At 43.2% G+C, this 20967-nt stretch overlaps 1 protein-coding gene across 1 annotated transcript in view; it reads left to right on the plus strand.

Annotated features, from left to right (window-relative positions):
- Positions 1 to 20967, plus strand: part of LOC138299504 (ras-related protein Rab-18-B-like) — a 306733-nt gene that overhangs the window by 253084 nt on the left and 32682 nt on the right. Inside the window, exon 6 of the mRNA XM_069237780.1 lies at positions 12430 to 12496. Coding sequence (XP_069093881.1) covers positions 12430 to 12496 — 67 coding nt within the window. The remainder of the gene's footprint in view (positions 1 to 12429; positions 12497 to 20967) is intronic.

The raw sequence follows: 20967 nt of genomic DNA on the forward strand, positions 1-20967 counted from the left end.
TTAAGACACTGCCACACTGTTGTTTACATCAGTCTTCACGCCGTCACACATCCATTCATGAAAAAAACTTGTTTTCTTCTTCGGGACCAAGGATACAATTGCCAAATTCCACACCTTACCATTGTCTTTGACAACTGTTTGATCTTTTAACTTAGTAACAAGCACTAGCATGGAGAATTTAGATTCACCCTTGTAGACAAAACCAATCTTCTTAATTCTCACTGTCTCCCACATGAGCACATCCTTATCCATTATCCTTCTGCACACCAGTGTCCTTATGCCATAGACCTCTTCTCTTACGTTCACTGCCTTTCCTAGCATGGAGAAATCCACTTCTCTGCATCCCATCCACTCTGTATTCCATTTCTGTTCAACTGTTCTACTTTACACGGTTATTTGAGGCTTGCTGCCCCTCTACCGTTGATGCACTCTATTAGAATTTTGCTTTGGGGATGGTACATAAAGAGCCCACACATAGTCGATGCCAATGCCTTGAAAATATCCCATCATTTCCTCAGAATCCAATTGCGTACTGTTGCCAGTCACAAGAACACTGTGATAACGTATTTCAAATACTTCTGGAAGGAGCTCAATCGCATTGCATGTATTGACACTCCCTCTATGAATTTCACCTCTGGCCTCATTGACATCTAATATACAAATACAAATACCAATGCATAGCTAATTATATCTCCTAATAATCCAAAGGAGTTTGATTTGTCCATAACCAGTTTATTCTAGGGTACCATTGCTGTTTTTCAACATAGGTGGCTGGAGTTTTATCCCCGAGCACCCATTGGTTAGAATCTCTATCATACCCTTCCACAGCGTTGTCTTCCCCGGCCGCCAAAAATATAGCCTCACTCTCCTCTTCCTTACACTAAGCTCAATGTACCCATCGTGTGAGAGACACAACACTTTTGACCTTAAACCTTGAGGCACACCCAGCAATCCTGTATGCTTCAAACTTACATCATCATATAACAATTCACTAGCTACTTGTCCAGTAAATGCAATGTCATTGTCTAAACCTATCATGGGCGGCCAACCCTTAGAAACACATTCCAGCACACGAGTTAAAGCTATGTCATTCTCCAAGCATTTTCTCCACTCACCATCTTCCAACGCACCATTGAAAACACTGCACTCCTGGCCTACCATGCAGTTTTTAGTGGAAAACAAACCTGCCATTCTAGGCAAAGCTCTTCCCTTCCTTATATACTAAATGGATCCAACAAAGTGTTTGTAGTCTGATTGCAGTTTAAAATTAGATCCTTACATATAAGTTTTAAAATACTGCCTACTCCACCACTATGACAGATTTTGTTTTCATTTGTGGAGTACATTGGTTCAGCACGCTGCAATGGTTTGGAATCGAATGCAACTGTCTTGTCTGAACCATCGTTCTTCTCTGGCGAAGAACTGCAGCTGATTTATCACTGCTAGCATGATTGATAATTATGGCGGTGTCGACGTTTAAAGGTCTCAGGGGTTGGTCTTTAACAATGTTCACTTGACCTGTGTAAAGAAAACTGAAATCCATCCTCCACAGATTTCATTTTGCAACATCTTTCACCGCGATGCAGTTTTTTCAGAAAAATGTGCCACAATCCTGGAATAATATTCTACTGACCTCAGAAATGTCCTTAATTGTTCTTTGTCACCTTGGGCAGAAGCATCTTCAATGGCCTACATAATCTGCTATATGTACTCCTCACCCTTTTCAAAACCAGGTGTCATAACTAATCAGTACCCTCTAAGTCAGATTTACATTTGTCTTTACATGTCAATCCTTGCTCTCTGTGTCACCACTACTGCGTTCTACCTCTCATCATGTTCCCTCATGTGCTTTCCATACAATCGTGTGCCTAAACAGCACCCTCGTAGCTCTCTGAAATAATGAGAGTTTTTCGTTATATAAGAAAGAGCTTGTCTCCGTGGCTAGCAAAGTGAAACTTAACATGATGCATAAAGAGAAATATTTTGTGTTTACCCAGTTTAACAAACATCTTACTGAAAGGACTGCCTGAGGACTGGTCTAACTGTCATGAATTGTGATTCATGGGGAGTTGTAATCAACAAATCCCTTAAAGGGTCTATTTGGTTTAGCATCATCAATGTGACAGAAGGTAAGGGACAGGAAGGCCTGTTTAGTGAAGGATAACAGGGAGAAGGGCAGTAGAAACGGCATGTTCGTGCTCAGCTTCTCCTATGAATGTTTTGCATCCTGATACTGGAAGTGGCTACCCTGAAGCATATCCGAGAGGGAGCGGGAAAGAGAGGCCCAGAGGGAGAGCGAGTAAATCCCATTTGCACTTTACGTGAAAAAGAACATTGTCCCATTATGTTATGTTGATTATTTGTATATCTCTTTAAGCCGTCATAATGTCGCCCCAAAGCACTGAGCGTGACGAGAAGCAGGAGAGCTGAAAAAGAAAGATTGGGTGACACTGTAGAAGGAAATAAGGTAGGACTGCTATGTTACCAGACAAAGAAGTGCTCTTGGGGCCACTAACAATATTTGTCTGCCCCACAGGTCCTGGGTAAAGAAAAGGCTGAAATAATAGCAAGCACCATAGGGCTGGAGAAAAAGGTGGGCTGGTCAATGAATACAAGGGCTACCGAAGAGAGACTCTGGTAGATAGGAGTCTTCTCGCCTTCTCCACAGCGCAGTCATTAATCACTCCCTAATATTTCAGTTTTGCTATGTGACCATAGACTGAAGACGGAGAGATGATGGGTGGGAGAGAGAGAGAAACTCTTGGAGGGGGGACTTAAACCATCGTGCTTAGCAAGGTGATACGGGGGTGAGAAGAAGGTTCAGTTAGCAGGAAGAGCAAGCATTTATTGTCTTGGGAGTACCATGGATGTGGAGAGTAGTGTTGCCAAGCCTCTCTCTTGTACCTGCTGCCTTGCAGTATACCCTAGTACGTCTCCAACTCACTGTTTTCTTCACATCACTATCCTATTTGCCTACAACCTTGGACGACTTTACCATTATTTCTACGAGGACTTTTTTATGCAGCGACTTCTGCAACTACTAGACATAACATGTAGCCAATGTATTCTTCATGCACTGTTGTGAAACAGCTGTACAGAGAATATTGTTACTTAAGGTTCTGCTGCTAACTTTCATGGGCATGTTACAAGCCTGCGTAGCAATTCTGTGTTGTGGGGGCATCCTGGACAGTCACAGTTTTTGCCCAGTTTCTGGGATTCATGTGTGTTTCTGCACCCACTTTTATTTCATCTTTCCAAATGTGTCCTGCATTTTAGGTGGTGGTAGTGCTTAAGTAGATCACAGCTCAGAATAGTTGATAGAAGCTGAACATAGGTATGCACCATGAGTTTTTTGGGGTGTCATTTTCCTGGACAGTATATAGAGAATAATGTGTTTAAAGCACACTGGGGCAGTAACAGAGCCAAGAGTATTTGATAGAAGGTGAAACTCGGGGTTACCATGTAGAATCGTATGGTTTCAGTGTTATTTATCATTTAAGTAGGTATTTTGTGAAGATCTGCACGCCACCTTGTGGCTAACTCAGAGCACTATTCAGTCAAATGGAATTTCAGAAGTCCAGCCGTTTCATCTGGAGACATGAGCGCTGTTTGAAGTTCTTGTTTGGCCGCCAACAATTTTGAGATCCAACAAATGCAAGTCTAAACAGTTGTATTTTTAGGAGTTTCCTGAAACGCAGATACTTCTGTTCTGTTCCACAGTTTATGCCTTCATGCTTTAGTTTCTTGAAGGTTTATTCAGTGAGCGATTCGGTGTAGCTGACAGGAGATGTTTAATTGAATTGAAGAGGAGGAGCTTTACCCTATTAAGATATGTGTACCATATACAAAATTTTAAATTTGATTTGCTCTTCCACTGGCAACCAGTGACGATATTTCATTGCTGGCTTTCGAAGGTTTTGGCAGAATCTTCCACCATAATTGTGCAGTTACTACAGGTTATGAAGCTCAGTATAAACTATGGTAAAGTAACCCAGTCTTGCCAAAGATCCTGTGAGTTACACCCTGGGGGAACAATGGGATAAAGGCAGCATCCTTCGATTAGGGACAGTTCAGGTTTACTCCCTTGACCACAGTGGTGATTTGGGTTGTAAAACACATGTTGCTGCTGTACAAGAGAACTCCCACGTCCTTAGCTCCGTGGCAGTGGATGCTGTGCTCCCCATGTTCCTTGGCCATTCGAGCAGGATGGATTTCTGATCTGTCCATCATAGGTTCTCTGATCGTGCAGTCATGCACATTACAGACCCTGGCCAAGAGGTATCCTTCTCGTTGACTTTAACATAGTTGTTTTATGTGTTGACGTTCTATTCTGCAAACAACAAAATGTATTGTGAGTTTATTAATGCAGACCGAACAGAATAACCAAAGAAATATGCTTAACCAGCACTATTGACCATAGTTTTTCAAAATGTGATTGGGACCAGGTGTTCAAATATCTTGTAAAAATGACTTAAGCCCTATTTTGGCGAGAGAATGCAACTGCCCCAGCATGTTTCAGTTTGCAGCACTTGCTGTTGCTTATCCCAGAACTAGAAACTGAAATTGCACATCCTAGCAGGTCTGCTCACTCGATGCGTGTTATAATGCAGCATTTGTTATTCACCCATTAAGGCGGTCATTCTGACCGCGCCGCCCGCCGTGCGGTCACCGCCGAATGACCGCACCGCGGTCTTAAGACCGCGGCGGCCATTCCAACTTTACCGCTGGGCCGGCGGGCGCCCTCCAAAAGAGCGCCCGCCGGCCCAGCGGGAAAGCCCCTGCAACAATGAAGCCGGCTCCGAATGGAGCCGGTGGAGTTGCAGGGGTGCGACGGGTGCAGTGGCACCCGTCGCGATTTTCACTGTCTGCTAAGCAGACAGTGAAAATCTTTGTGGGGCCCTGTTAGGGGGCCCCTGCACTGCCCATGCCAGTGGCATGGGCAGTGCAGGGGCCCCCAGGGGCCCCACGACACCCGTTCCCGCCATCCTGGTTCTGGCGGTGAAAACCGCCAGAAACAGGGTGGCGGGAAGGGGGTCGGAATCCCCATGGCGGCGATGCAAGCAGCGCTGCCATGGAGGATTCCCTGGGCCAGGGGAAAACTGGCGGGAAACCGCCGGTTCCCCTTTTCTGACCGCAGCTTTACCTCTGCGGTCAGAATTGCCCTAGAAGCACTGCCAGCCTGTTGGTGGTGCTTCCGTGGTCCCCGGCCCTGGCGGTTTGAAACCGCCAGGGTCGGAATGACCACCTAAGTCTCTATCACAGTTAACTCCTCTATGCTACAACCAGTGTTACCGACCCAGTGTGATTTCAAGTACGTTCTTCTCCATATATGTTCCAGGTCAATGTCACCCCATGTTACGGTGTGCACCTGAACAGAGAAGAGTTGCTCCAACAAAGGAATTTGATTCAGCTCCCTGCCCTGCCTCACCCTCCCTTCTGCAACCCCAAAGCTAGGCTTTACCTGTGCCTCTGACACGCTGTGGACCTCAATATTTGGTCCCCGGTCATTCCGATTTGGCAGGAGCTAGAATTACCTGTGAAAGCAGATATCTGTGGATGAAATAGTAGGGGAGAATGAGGATTTTCAAAGGGACCGAAATAAAAAAAAATCTTAGAAATGATTCCTTTCTAAAGGGATCGCCTGGCTCCCACTTGTAGTTTCCAGTAACTCTGCCGCTTTAGCGTTGCTGATGCCTGTGGTTTTGGGAACTCGGGTGACAGGGTTGCCAAGGGAGTTTCCGAAGATCATGTAATGACACCCTGTACAGTAGATAATCCTCGATAGGGCTGATGCACAGAGTAGAAAAATAAACCAAGAAGTTCAGATCTTCCAGATGAACACGGGCTATGTAAATGATTTGCATTTAGATTCGTAATATGTGCATTTATCCCATGTGGATAAACTAAATATGTGCCATGGGTCAGACTGTTGTGGTGCAGGATTGGAAAGCACTGGGCGTTGTCCGTAATCACACATGTAGTTAGCATGTAATTGTAAATTGTATTTATATAGCGCTTCCTACCACTGAAGAGGCATTAAAGCCTCTAGTAGATTAGTAATATGTGCAGCCTTGTTTATTTAATTGTGTAACACTTGTTAAGTTTGTACTCTTGAGACATCATGCATTTACTCTAGTGTTTTTTTAATAGGGATAGATTTATAGTGTGTGTCAGAAATATAGGAGTATTATTTTTCCAAACATATCTGTCCAATATTTTCACAGGACCCTTCATTTGGCTGTCAATTTGCTGATAGACAAATAATTGAAATTGATATTTTTTTTTAACTCTGTGTAATTCATCCCATGTATTTATTTCTTGCATTTATTTATTGTGGTTCTAGCCCTGATGCATGAAGCCTTGACACTCTAACAGCGGGAAGGGTATTCAGCACGGATGCGGAGGAACACAGATATATTAGATCACCTGAGACAGAGGGAGAGGATTGGATCAATAGTTTGCAGTGCAATGATTTAGAAAGATGCAAGGTTAACACCTTCTGAAAGGGAGCAATCTTGCAGTTACTGCCAGACCATTAAACACCTCAGGGAGCTCCACATGAAAAGGGCTGGTTAGAAATGTTTAGCCTTTTCCACCTTCGGATATTCAATATGTCGCAAACTTTATTTTTCATGTTATAGCCCCATCCTCAAAGAGTGGACTTGCGGTGGAGATGTGTACCATTTTGGAGAGGAGGGACAGATATCTTGAAATGAATTTGCCCTTCCATCAGAAGCAGGGAAAGATCAATCAAAATAGGCCCTCTTTACCAGTCCTGCAACTGTGTATACAAATACTGGGATATTCAGTAGACTAATGCTGCGGCTTCTAGAAATTGCACCTCTCCACACTTCTGCTCATTCTTAGGGGCTGGTAAAGGATGGCCGTTAATGAGCCCAGGATTCGCTTGATCCCCCCCCTGCCCTCCTGCCCAGCCATCACCGTCCGGAGTTTACCTATACCCTGGGCATCTGTAAGTCAGAAATGGGGAAACTGAGAAATAGGGATTCTGTAATGCTGCAAATGAATAGCCCAGTATTTCCACATTTGTACACCAAGATACACCAGTAAAATTCATCAGTTGGCTTTCATCAGCCGAAATCTGTGGGGAAAAATGCACTAAATCCACAGCATCCCTTCGGATCCCAAAATTACATTGGGATAGGTTATTGCGTGTATGCTGATTACTTTACCGTACCACTGCTTTCCTATTGCCCAGTGTTAGACAGATTTATGCACCACCATCCTGTTGGAACCCTTGAATCAGCATCACACCTTTTACTGTCACAACTGAGAGTAAATCGCTCCAGGTATGGTGGGCGAGGTTTCTTTCATCTTGCCATGAAATCTTGGAACATTCCCAAGCTAGGGATTTAGAGCATTTCTGCTCATTCCCTTTTTAGTAAACATTTGAAGACTTGGCTTTTTCAATCTTGGCTGTTGGCTTCTACCCCAGGACGTCGTTTGGGTATCAACTGTGCTATACATATTTTTTTCATTTATTCTTTATTCATTCATCCAGCATGATATACTTGGTTTACAAAATTAACTTTGACTTTATGACTTCATTCAGGGTCTGTGTGTTTTTAAAACCAATTAAACACAATTACACCGATTCTGGAATATTCATACAGTCATTGAGGTAAATAGCTATGATAAGCAAAGCTGAATTCTATCTCCCAAGAAATAGCTTTTCCAGATTTTCCCATTGCTGTTCGTGCTGAACTGAGCTTTTACTTATCGTTTACAAATTGCCCAGAAATTCAGATTTGACTGGATGTGATAATGAGAAAATATTTAATAACTTCACAAACTCAATAAACATTAAAAGTTAGAAAAGTTAATAAATAATGCTACACACATCCATTCCTGAATGGTTCATTTTTGTGTTTTTGGTCACATGTGACGATCCGATTTATTGTTGGGTCTGGCTAAAGTCAGCTTAGCTGTTTAAACAATTCCTTCAAAATACAATAGGAAGAAGTATAATTATAAGAAGAGTTGGCTTTGCGTCTAGCCTTTCAACGATTGTCTTGCATGTGTTTTTTCGTGCTTTGCAAATGCTTGGACGGGCTGTTTATCAAAGCCAAGGCATTTTGAGGATGATGACATTAACCCATTCATGTCCCTAGTGGATTGGATGATAGAGCCATTATGTAGCCATGCTATTTCTTACATTCCTTGATGGTTGATTTGGTTAACGGTGCTGTCATAAATCTTTGCTGTATTTGCGCCTTCAACATTTAGGGTCTGATTTAGAGTTTGGTAGTTGATGAGACTGAAGTAGTCATTGCCTCTGCTACCGTGGCCGTACGAAGTATGTGGAGATCTCTGCCAACCCTGCAAAATCTCTGTGCCTTTCAGAGTAGCTCCTCGGAAGGTAATAGATGTTTCCTGAGCAGCCCCCATGTTCCATGTAGCTACATGGGCGCTCAGCAAACTTTGTGGTCAAAAACTACCAAAGCTGGAGTTTACTGATGACCCTACACCCAGGGATTTTTCTATGAGGGTGTGGTGTAATTGTTCTTTTTTCTGTTTGGGACCACCAGGCTTTCCCCTGACTGGACTATGACCCCAGTCATTTCCAGTGGCTACAATAAATAAAAATACTCCACCTATCACGTTTTTCTTTTTCTAAGTAATGCTTCCTCAGTGCCTCGGAGATGCCCCAGACATCTGACTGCCATTGGTCTCAAGCCACACCTCGCTAATAAGGCCCAAACAGTTGATACTGGTTGAGGTTGCTTGTGTTCCTAGTTTGAAGGGAACTGGCCCTATTGGAGTAGTACCAATACTGTTTTGCTTGTCATATCTGTGTCTAGAGTGGCATAGTGGGCAAAAAACAATGGACCGGAATGTGGCCTGAGTACCATTGGCTGAGATTATTTCACAGATTCAAGCCATCACCTTTTTTTTTTTTTTATCTATTTCTCAGCAGTGATGGCCCTTACCTATCTTTTCTCTTTTTGTGTACCGGAGATGCTTTAGAATATCACAACATGATGGAGTTAACAGAAATTGTTTAACTAAAAACAATGTTGGCAATGATTTATAAAAAATAAAAGCCAGAGATATCCAGAACAAGCCAGTCATGCAATTAGTCTTTATGAAAAATGGACCAAAGCTCACATTGTGTCCGAGTTTCACTGCTAGTGCCATGTTGGAACTTTGTGAGGTTTTCTCTCTCTCACCTCAGTCTTCTCTCACAGACTGTTCTTTTCACAGCCTGCACCTCTCCTTACTCATTCTGTACCACAGCCTTCCTCTCTCACGGTCTACCTTACCCAACCTCTAAGTGCCCCTGCTTATCTGCACTTTTCTAAGCCTGCGCATTCTATTGCTCTCACCTTTCCCTCTTATGTCACGCCCCGCGTATCGCCTTTCCATGCCTGCTCCCCTTCTTTCCATACGGCTACCTGTCTGAACCTCTCCCTTCGGTAATTTTTTCCTACATAAAGGTCTTCCTGCAGCATCTCTCTCTGTCTACATCTTTCTCAGTCCACGCCACTTTCCTCTAAGTTTCTCTGGCCGTCCATTTCACCCCGTCCTGCCACCGTTTTCTCTGCCCATCTCTCCTTACTTCATCCTCTTTTTGTTACCACATCTCCTTCTCCGTGCCTCTTCCTGGCCCCACTCCTCCTTCTCTACACCGTTGCCAGGCCCACCACTCTTGCCTCCCCCTTTACCTCTGCCTACAGATCTCATGGTGCTCCTCATGCATCCTCCATTTCTTCCTCTCTGTACCTTCTTCCCTATACCGCTCCCACCCTTTATCTCTTCTGCCTAGCGTTACCCTGTCTGGACCTACACCCAGCCTGAATCTCTTCCAAGCCATATCTCACCCTGCCTATACCTCTCCCTAAACATAGCACTTCTGCACCTCTTCCAGCCTCTAGCTCTTCCGGTCCACAAATCTGCCGGGCTCTCTCTCCCACCCTCACCTCTCTCTGTCTACACCATTCTCTGCTTGCTCCTCTTCTTGTATTTAACTCTTCCTGTCCGTACTTTCACCTGCCCCTAATTCTTTATCCCCACTCCTCTCACAACCTCGACACAGACAATACCTCTCCCAGTTCATACTTTTGCGAGCCACCGTCCTCCCTCCCCGCGTCTGCTCGCAGCTTCTCTCAACCTGCATCTTTACTTGCCTGTCACTCTCCCTCATCCGCACTTCTCTCCGCTCATAGCCTTCATCTTCACACCTCCGTCTGTACCTCTCTCTGTCCATATCTCTTCCCTTTCCATATCTCTCTCTGTGTTAGAGCCAACACATTGACAAGGAGAGCCTAGCAAGGGTCTTGCTTGGCTCTAAGAGCCCCTGCACCAGTAGAGCCATGAAAACAGTTGGAAACTAAATCATGCAGCAGACATCACGTTGAAAATATGATAGTGTCTTTAAAAGTCAAAAGATCTATTTCTTTAGCATACAGAAGTGTTTCAGTTTAATACATCACATTGTTTTTGAACAGTGCACAACATGAACTCTCATGCAGGAAGGTGTTCTCATATGTGATCACTAAGAGAAGGATTCTCTATAATAAAATATTTGCCAAGATTTACACAGTTTGGTCAAGTATGGAAGCCAAAAGTGGTCTCAGATTTGCTGATTTCCAATTATACATTTCACTCACTAGATGGCTGCCTTTCTATCTTTTTTAACTCCAAAGGATTATGCGTTGTTTTTTTAGGTCAAGCTGCAAGCGCTCTGTTGTGTTGTAATCTATCTGTGGGCTTTTAACCACGCCCACCGATCACTAGCACTCATTCATGGGCTTGCCTTTCAAAAATCCTTTATCATCATTGGTAAATCATTTATGTTTGTCCCTCCTTGGGGCGGTTTTGTTACCGCCTTGGCCATCAACCCAGTTACATGGATAATTGCACATTTGTCGATCCGTTTGACTGTGAGGGAACTTCTTTTTCCTTTTGTGTCTCTCCTTCGCGCTCACGCGCATGGCGGCCATGGTGCTTTGAATTGGCTTGCTTATGTCAACTGTCTCACCTCCCGTTTTCAATTTATGTGGCAAGAAAAGTCCAGTTAGGAAGACACATTGCAAATGCTTGTAATTCTGTGCTCATGATGGTAGAGCATGGATGGCAGACAGAAGCCACAGCCAGGCCTCTGGTTCGATCCTTGCCGGAGCCTTGAGTGGCTTGCTCACCACTTTCCTGTGTGCATCTCTTCCAACACACCTTCCTTTGTACGCACCTCTCCCAGCCTGCGCCCATTCCGCACCTCTTCCTCTACTTCCGGGCTGCTTCTTTTTCTGGCCGGACCTCTGCCTGCCTACACTGTTCCATTCCCATCTCTTGATGCATACATTATTAAGGCTTCAGGACGGGCAAAACCAGTAGTTTTGACCTGTGCATCACTGAAGCCAGGAGGAATGGCTCTGCAAGGTGTTTTCTGTCTTTGTCACAGTTTGTTGTATCTCAGAGTGATATTGGTGTTTCGAGATCGAACTTTGTTTGATCAGTTGCCTAGAAAACAATCGACTTTAACCTTTTCATGAAAAACAAATTTATTTCTAAGCTTTAATTATGTGTATATCTAAAATATTGAACTGCTGATTCCGAAGTATCGGGTCTGAATTAATCACTCCAACTTCTTTAATATCAAGGTGAATTAGAGTTGGTGGTTTGTTGTGGACAATCTATCATATCCATCATATCAATGTTCAGTATACCATATTCAGGCAGTACATGTTTATCTGCTAATGTTTCAGTAGCGTTGATTAATCCATAATTGATAGTCTTTTAACGTGGGTACCTTAGGTTCATTGATATCAAGTAGTTAGGAACTTGATACTTGTAAACTATCCTGACTTTAGTTCTAGGCCTAGTTATTTTCGAGTTCACACTCTTCAGGCTCAGACCATTTGGTATTGCATTCATTTACCCATATTTCTTTCCCACAGTGGTAGTTGTTTTATATTTCTTTGCAGAGTCGCAATACAAACCCCTGCATTCTCTGTACTGCAGGTAACCCTGCTTGCCAGTTCATTCCTTGGCATCAGACACTGGTAGCAGTTTCAAACCCAAGTGCCAGTACAGCCTGGGGTACCCCAGACACTGGCATCAGGGCACATCAGTGCCAATAGAGTTGAGGGCACCAGACCCTGGAGGGAGCTCACAACCCCTTATCCCATTGAAGCTGAGCACCATTTCATGACCGTAAAGTTGGTTGGTTGGGTAGGATCTGGATGTTCGCAATCCCGAGTGCACCTCAATATTTTTTGCGTGTTCCACTCCCCGATCATTTTGTGTAATGCCAGTGGATTCTGATGACCTTATAATTGTGAGCATTATAAAATTGCTTTATACTTGCTTACTGCAGTGTTGTGTGTTAATTAATCTCCAGTTCTTAAGACTTTCGATTTAATGGCAACAGACTATTGTCAAAGCTCTTTTTTTTTATTTCTTTCACAGACTGACCGTGAGGTGGACAGAAATGAAGGTTTACAGTTTGCTCGGAAACACTCTATGCTCTTTATAGGTAATGTATCTTCTAGAGAAGTGAAGGCCTGGATGTGAACAGCTTAAAGTGGAAAAAATGGATGGAGGGGCATGATTGAAATAGAGAAGCCCGTAAATACGAGGCAGATTGATTGAACAGAAAGGATTCAATTCGCAGTGAACTCCAAATCATTATTGATGCCATGTATCGCTTGAAACGGTGCCAGCTTCTCCAGAAGTCATCAGTGAGCTTTGTACAGATATGTTCAAATGAGGAACAGGAGGGCAGAAGAACAGGAGTCTTTATGACAAAAGTTTGCTAAAGGATATAAAGAATGACCAGAGTAGGTGAAAAGTGGGAGCAGGTTGGGTTGATTGCTAGCGTCTGAAGAAGTAGAAGTGTGGGCTGTAGGGAATTAGGGAAGGCAGGTATGTTAAACAGAAAATATAATAGGTATTGGCTTTTCACGGCTTGTGTAATTATTCATGTCATTTGTGTTAAAGCTTATGCTGAGTTCCTGGAGTAGCAGATGTAGATGCTTGAGCAATGCCTGGATAGTTAGGATATGCAGACTCCGGCATCGAATCCAAGCCCAGATCTGCCGGGATCCACAGCTGAAAACCCATCTCTTCAAGCAACTTTCATAACGAGTAACCACTTCAGTGCAGTCCTGAAAGGAGGAGATGGTAGGGCAGACATGGTTCTTACTAAGGGCGGTGGTGGTATGTGTTAGCCACCCGCCTTGCCCAAAAGCAGGTGGGAGTACATTTGTTTCCCCCCACATTGCCCTTGGGTGATTGCTGCGCCGAATCAGCAATTGCAGTTGTGAACATGGCTCTGGGACAGTTGTCAGCTATACCAGCCCTCCTTCACCCACAACACCACAACAAAATAAGAGTGAAGGATCCCTCTGGCAGCTGCAGTAGCACCACTGTCGCTCATGGATAGGGTGTGGAGCATGTCCAGCAGCCCTGGTTCTTCTTGGCCCAAAATGCTGTGAGGGCACTGTCAGCCTTCACAGGCATTGTTCACCGCCCTAGAAATTTAGGGGGAATGAATCTCAGGGCACTTGGCAGTTATTGAAGCAGTTCCATAGGAACAGACATACATCATTAGACACCAATGACATTTCCCGGAAAAAAACAAAAGTTAATGAGAAGACAGGGTATTAACAGTGGCTACAGTGCAAAACCTCATTGCCTGCCAGAGTTACAGTTGCTTGTCAAACCTCACCAAAATTAGTAGCAAATATAAAAAGGCATTTTCTATAGAAAATATAAAAATGAGACATAAGCATAGTTACATAGTGACTATCCTGGACTGAGTTTTGCATCACCAAATTTATCTAGCAGACAGTCTGGTAAGTTGTAAACAGGGCAAATTATGAAGTACAGGCATACTGTTTTTGGAAAAACTGGTGCTGCAAAATAAACTGTACAGTTTGTGTATGCTTCTTCACCACCTTCCATAAACCCCTACATACTAGGGTAGAAATCCTATTTACGACATTTATCTTTGTCTCTTGCTGGTGTGTGAATCGACACCCTGGGTGTGATGTTAGAATTGTGCCATCATGATGGTAAGTTTATTGTCAGCTCTGGGTTCGCAAGGTCTTGTCTCGACTCGTCGCAGAATGCCCTTCACTTTAGTGTCCTTTTTTTATTCTTTCTGGTTGTCCATAGAGTGGTGAGTATTGCTGTAAATCATGTTTATGTGTTGTAATTGGTGTTGACTTTTGGCAGAGTTTGTGAGGTTAAGATTTTGTGATTCCTTCTCTTTGCTCTTTCATGAAGTCCTTTTCCCTGTTGTTTGTAGTGGCCATGTTTTGCTGTTCATGTTCCTCTGTAGTCTTTGTTTGGAAGAAAAGGAGGTGTGCTGTCTCTTGCTGGTTCCCTTCCACTAGATGTGGCAGCTGATGCTTTGAAGGGTACATGTGGGTGGCATTGTGTTGATGTAATGCATTGTGTAGGTTTGCTGGGCGAAACCAGCACTTACTTACATTTTGTGGTAGATTTATCAGAGCTACAGGAACTGAGCCTGTATCTAAGGCCTAACATGAATAAAAAACCTTGCGTACAATACAGTAGCTGTGTGGATCCTGCCACATCTCTCTGAAGCCCCTTGCTCCAGATAAAACATTCAAATCAGAGAGTTAGCCAGGTCAAACTTTCATGCCCATTCGCCCCCATAATCTTGTTGCCCATGATGACCGGAAATGTAAAGCTCCGGGGAACCTGACTGTTTGCGCTACAGCGACGGCCAGCATCAACCGGCAATGCGAGATCTGCAGTTCATGCAACAGCAATGACTGCCAACCCAAATCTCCAGCAACGACTGTCCACGCAGCTGACAAGATCTTGGTGCTACAGTGAGGACTATCCACAACATCTGGTCTGCTCTTCACGCTACAGCAACAACCATCCACCTTGCTCTCCTGGCTCCTGGCGGCCTCCTCCACTGCCACTTAGACCCTGTGCACCAGGCTTTAGAAGGTAACCTTTTTGGCTGGACTAACCTTGTCCCCTTATCCGGCCTGCGCTTCATCACAGTCGGCCTTAACTTGTGAATTTAACCCGGTCTTACAGGACCAGATGGCCATAAGTGGCCCTTTCTGCTTTTAGTCCCAATACACACGTGTAATCTTTAAAATTGCATATCTCCAGTTCTACGGTTTGAATTTTTGCTGCTTATGGTGTCATACATTTTTATTATTTGGTGTGAGATTTTTCTTGTGTGTTGTTTTCACTTTTACTGTTTGTGTGCTGTATGAATACTTCACAAACAAAGAAAAGAGGGACCGGGAGTATTCAGGTCCAGTGTACAACCTCCCAACAGTAGTAATAGAAAAAGAGTACACTGTTCCAAACAAAACAATAACGCAAGGAGACCTGTGATCTCAGGAGCTAGAACCCTCAAGCGTCATATTGGACGGCTGGCATCATCATTGGGAATTGCTCCTCGCTAGGCTGGCGCTGCAATGCCTAGTGGGCACTTCAGTACTGGGGTGCTCTCAGCCAAAGTGACGTGATGCTCAAAGTCACCACCAAAAGAGTGCAAAAATAAGTTAAAATTGGTTATTCATCCATAAACCACAATCATTTATTCAGACTAAGATAACATGGATGAAGACCAAGATTAAAAATAAAAAGTTGAAAGAAAAATGAGGATAATGCTCAAAGTCTTTCTAAGGTGATCTAATCAAGGCTCCTTGAAACTAAAAGGACCTTAATTTCACTGGTCGACATGTTTCGCTTCCATTGGTCCAGCCGGATCCATTGACGCTTCATCAGGACCTATACAGTTCATTAGTGAGAGTGAATATCACAAACACGAATACTCTAAAATATGTGTGTTAACTTGAAGTCAAGTTAACTGGTTGACACAGGTAACCTAGGAAACAAAGGAACAATAGACAAATGTCGGAATGTAAAATGAATTACATGGAAGGCTAAACAAGGTACACCACACATCAACATATGCTTACCGATCCCTATTCGAGATCAGGTTCCAATGGGTGGTGCATTTCAAAGGCTCTTGGTGACGCTGCATGTGATTGATGATAACAAAATGTTAAGTAGGTAGCTAAACTAAACAAGGAAAATGACATATCATTACGTCAAAATGGTCAATCACATGGGCAGTAATAAAATAGGACAAAAGGTAGAAAAAAGGTAAAAGAGGAAGCTGCTGCAAATTGTCAACAGCACAGAAACGTGACTGTCTAATCAATTGAACAAATGAGAAAAGTATCGATCTATAAGTGGTCGATCTATTTTGTGCTATGTGGGATACTCCCCTCCAAATGGCATGTGTTCTGCAAAGTGCCTATTAGCTGAATGATCAAACACGACTAATCGCCGGTAGATCTATTCTGCTCAGTGTTGGATTATGCCCTCCAATAGGAAATATTAAATGGCCCATGAAAATCATAATGGTGAAAAACAATTAGAGTAAAAAATCAATTAGAGAAAAATGATGAGAACCAAAATTAGTGCAGAGCCTCTCATTCGTAACCCCCTGAAATAACAACTTGATCAGGTGCGTGGGGTATATATATAAAATAATCAGTAAGAATGGTGGAAGGCGGTAAGTAGTGAATATCAATCCACACTAAATAATACTGTTCATAAGGGGGGGTAGGTTACTCACATATTAGTCCAAGGTTCAGCTTGTTGAACCTAGTTTTGAAGACACGCGACCCGGAAAACAACCGGGTCGGACGTTCTCCGGGATTTAAATGGAGGCAGGGAAGCCTACGCCCGAGTACGTCGCTGCTTAAAAATAAACGACGGACAAACGAGGACCGCGTCCGAATTGGGGACGGACGAAGGACTATAGGAAGGGAGCGTAATAGTCGTCCCTTACAGACGATCGGACTGTGTATAAGATGTCCGTGATGGAGGGGCGCCCAAGTCTACCACAGAGGAGTTGTTTATCGAAGAAAGTACAATAATGGCAAAAATAACGAGGGGCTAGTAAATACTCATTATTTGGTGGCGCCCAAGTTGAATGGGCTGCCACACCAGAACAACCAATAAAAATCGTTCTGAGATGAATGATAGTGAAAACGTCAAAAATCAGTTGAATGGTACAGGACAAAACGTGCAACGTGGTTAGGCAGGTCAACGTATTGGAGGGCACTAAATCAATTATCAATGGTGCTCTCCAGAAAGCTATAATGAGAGGACTGACAGTTGCCTGACTAGACAAAGTCACACTGTAGAAACTTCTAAGTGATGTTAGGTCAATATCTTGCTAAACAAAGTCTCAAGACTAGGAAGGGAAGAGAAATTGCAATCTCATCAGGTGCAAGAACAGGTCACTGTAGAAGATAGAGTAATGCAAGACTAATGGATCACCTAAAATTCATGGTGATAAGGTGGTCCAAGGGATGTCATCATTGAGACCCCTTAAATGTGTCCCTAATTTGAAAACCCCTTTTTGTTCGATCTTAAACAATGCCCTCGGGTTATCGGGGCGTATTGCTGGTGCCTCAATGACAACCCACCATAGATCGTCGGGGGAGTGATTGATCTCCAGAAAGTGAGCACTAAGTTTGGTAGTGATCTTTTTACATCTAATGTTACTCCTATGTTCGTTGATATGTGTCTTGACTGGTCTGGACGTCATCCCGATGTAGCGTAGATCACAAGGGCACGATATCATGTAAATACAGTTCTTGGTATTACAATTAGTATGTTTTTTAAGGTACCAAGGCCCGATGGAGTCAAAATCTAACTTAGTCAAATGTCTGGTCAGACAACATACATTACAATTCCCACAGGGATGGTGGCCCATACTTTACTCATTGCCTCTAAGTTAAGCCTGACTGCTTTTGTGCCACGTTACCAGTGGGTTAAGTAGAGGTCAATTTAGTGACTTTGTGGTTCACCCTGACCAGGATTGTGGCTGTTGTCTGAGTAGGGTTCAACCCCCCTCAACCAGCAACTCAATTTCTCACATAGTGAAAGTCAATAGATTGCCATTTGCTTTTTAAAAGTGAAACCTATTGGTTTTGCCATTGCTTGTTATTCGTAAAAATAACATATATTGAATGAGGATTTCCTATTTCTTCTTTTTAAGCACTCATTGTACGATGTAAAATACATTGACGGTTCAATTCTGCAATGCTTTTGTCAGGTCAAGTGTGCGTGAATGCAGGCGAGCTCTAGGTGAAGGATATAATACCCTTGAATGCTAGGCATTAAGTTCCCTAATGCAGTGTTTTCATGATGTCTGAGGCTTTGTTAAGGTTTTCAGTAATTTTGTACTTGCAGAAGCGAGTAGATGCAACAGGTTCTTCGTTAGGTATGCCGTGCTCACTGTCCTCATTATAAGACGACAACTAAAAAATTATTGTTAGATTGCTTGAATTAATCTCTGCTACTGATAAACGTTCTTGGACAAAATCTAGTCTGTTTCTTTTTGCCCACCATGCCACCTCAGACAAGAACCAGCCATATGCAGATAAGCATTGATTCTGCTCCAATAAGATCCATCCTAGATGACTCCTCAGAACAGGAATGTAAACAACACCACACCAGTCTCTGCATATACGAGCCTTAATAGTAGGGTGCATTTTGTATCCTGTGATACAGTGAGCACAGGACCCATGTCTGGGCATACCCATCATAGTTAGAGCTCTGCTCTGAGGACAAGAAAAAGGTGATAAGTAGATTGCTTAACTTAATGTCATCTGCTGTTAATGACTCTTATCCACATTTTAGCCCATCATTATTTTGCCCACCATGCCACCTCTGTCAGAAACCAGCCACTTCCAAATCAGCCTTAGACCTGCCACATTAGGAAGAATCAATCTCGAACTGGCAGGCCAAGTCCCTTCTGAACAGGAGCACAAGTAACAAGCAACCCTAGGCCAGTTAGGCCTATGTGGACCTTGTCAGTAGTGTGCAGTTTGAGTCTTATGGCACAGTGAGCACGGGGCCAATGTCTGTGCAGACCCTTTGCACTGAGGGCAACAAAAAGTGATGGGTAGATTGCTTAAATTAATATCATCCAGTTCCAGTTACCAAATGCAGTTGATGTCCTAAGAGCAATGGGTCTTCCCAGACTGGGGCTCGTGCTCACCGGGCCAGAGGACTCCAGTAACAGTTTTAGCCATCTGGATGACTTCATGTTATCAATTCATCAACAAAAAGTACAATAAAAAGTATATATAGGTAGAGAGAGTTGGCTATGGGTCAGTCCACTTCTACCATTGGACTTATTGTATTTTTTCATTGCATTCAATTTCTTGGATGGGCTGTTTATCATGGTCATGGCTATTTGTAAATGATAGATTTTCATTTTTGTTTCTATTAGGTTTCAGTGTTGGAGCTCAAGTAGTCCTTGTGTTAGATAGACTAAAGTTAGTGTGTGCTCTTTAATATACTTGTTTTGCTGACACAACAATATTTTGATTGATAGTTTATGACTTTTTTGTTCTGGGGGGCTTGCCTATTCTCTATTCACACTTTGATATTTGTTGTATAGGCCTCAAGTGAAGGCCATCATCGTTCACTCATAGTACAGTTGTAACTAATTAACTGGTCACTGTATGGAAAGGACCTCATGCACATTTCCCACAGTATGTCGGCCAACTGGCTCTTGAAGTCTACTTCTTACTCCTGGGTACAGGTAAGAAAGTGGGTTATTAATTGGGGTGGATGTGAATCCACAAAAAGAATAAGTCCACAAGCTTGTCAAGTTAAACACATAGTTTCAGCCATTTAAACCTGAGCCCAATCCTTGGTAACTATGGTACAGAGCAGACAAGCTTAACTAGGAAATGTGTGTAAAGTATTTAGCAGTACCAAAAAAGTAAAACGTCATAACATAACACAGCCAGTGTCTAAAAATAAAGAAGTAATGTAATAAGAAAAATGACACAATAGTTACTGAAAGTTTTTAGGTTAAAAAGTGCTAAGAAACAGCATAATGTCTGTAGGTGTGATATACGGGGTCCCAGGCATAAGTTGATGTCAACCGTGATGTACCCAAGGCCGGCTAAAACCTCTGCAAAGCCCCATAAAAGAGGTTACCTTCTGACTTTTTCTCGAAGTCCAAAGTCTCCACTGGGCCAGGGTTGAAGGTTGTATCTGATGAATTCCTCTTGAATTCAAGTATCCATTGGTCAAGGTCTGACTGAGTCTGTTGGTTTTGCAGGACATCCTGTTTGGCTTGCTGTACATTATCCCACATTGCACTATGGATGTGCCTAGAAAAAATGAATTGCTCCCTGCTTCCCATCCACTTCAAACTGGTTCTGGGACCTTCTATCCCTCCCTGTGGGATGGAACCAGGGTGGGCCACAGTGTGCCCTGGAATCAAAAGGCCCCACTTCCTTAGGTCTCACTATAGATTTAACAATGAATTGGCAGGTTTCACCATTGTTCCCTTCCAGGTAAACGAAGTTCCTGAACCCTCCCCAACTGCCCTTGATGAGAGAGGATGAGCAACATATATCACATCTAAGTCTTCATGCCAAAAGGCCTAAGTTAATATCTCTGCTCTGGGAGCCATTTGCACACTCCTTCAAGGGGAATGCAGTGCCAAGGAGGACAGCTGCGGGCAGGCTAATGCTAAATAGCCCACTGGAGCTTCAGGCAAGACAACTGCAACTTTATAAAGTTACTTTTTCATTATATTTAACAACAATCCAACTTCACGACTAAACTGGGTTTTTCATAAATATTAACAGTGGTTGAATAGACTCTGTAGCTTATTCTAATCCAAAATTATGAAAATATAATTTTATTATACAGTGAAATGACTCTTGGGGGCTAGTCACTGTAGGAACATGTCATCCTTAAGTTCTTACATGTTTCACATTTCAAGAGTATACACCCTTCCTTCTTGTGGGCTACAAGGCCTACTTAGGAAGAATATTGAAAAGTAGGGTTCTTTTCTGTCCAAGTGTTATTTTGACAGGCATGTCTGAAGGTTTAAAAGTTGCCAGGCTGCATGCTTAGGCATCAAGCCATGTTCGCCATATTCTCCATGTTAGCCTG

This window comes from Pleurodeles waltl, chromosome 6, assembly GCF_031143425.1.
Source record: "Pleurodeles waltl isolate 20211129_DDA chromosome 6, aPleWal1.hap1.20221129, whole genome shotgun sequence".
Lineage (NCBI taxonomy): Eukaryota > Metazoa > Chordata > Amphibia > Caudata > Salamandridae > Pleurodeles > Pleurodeles waltl.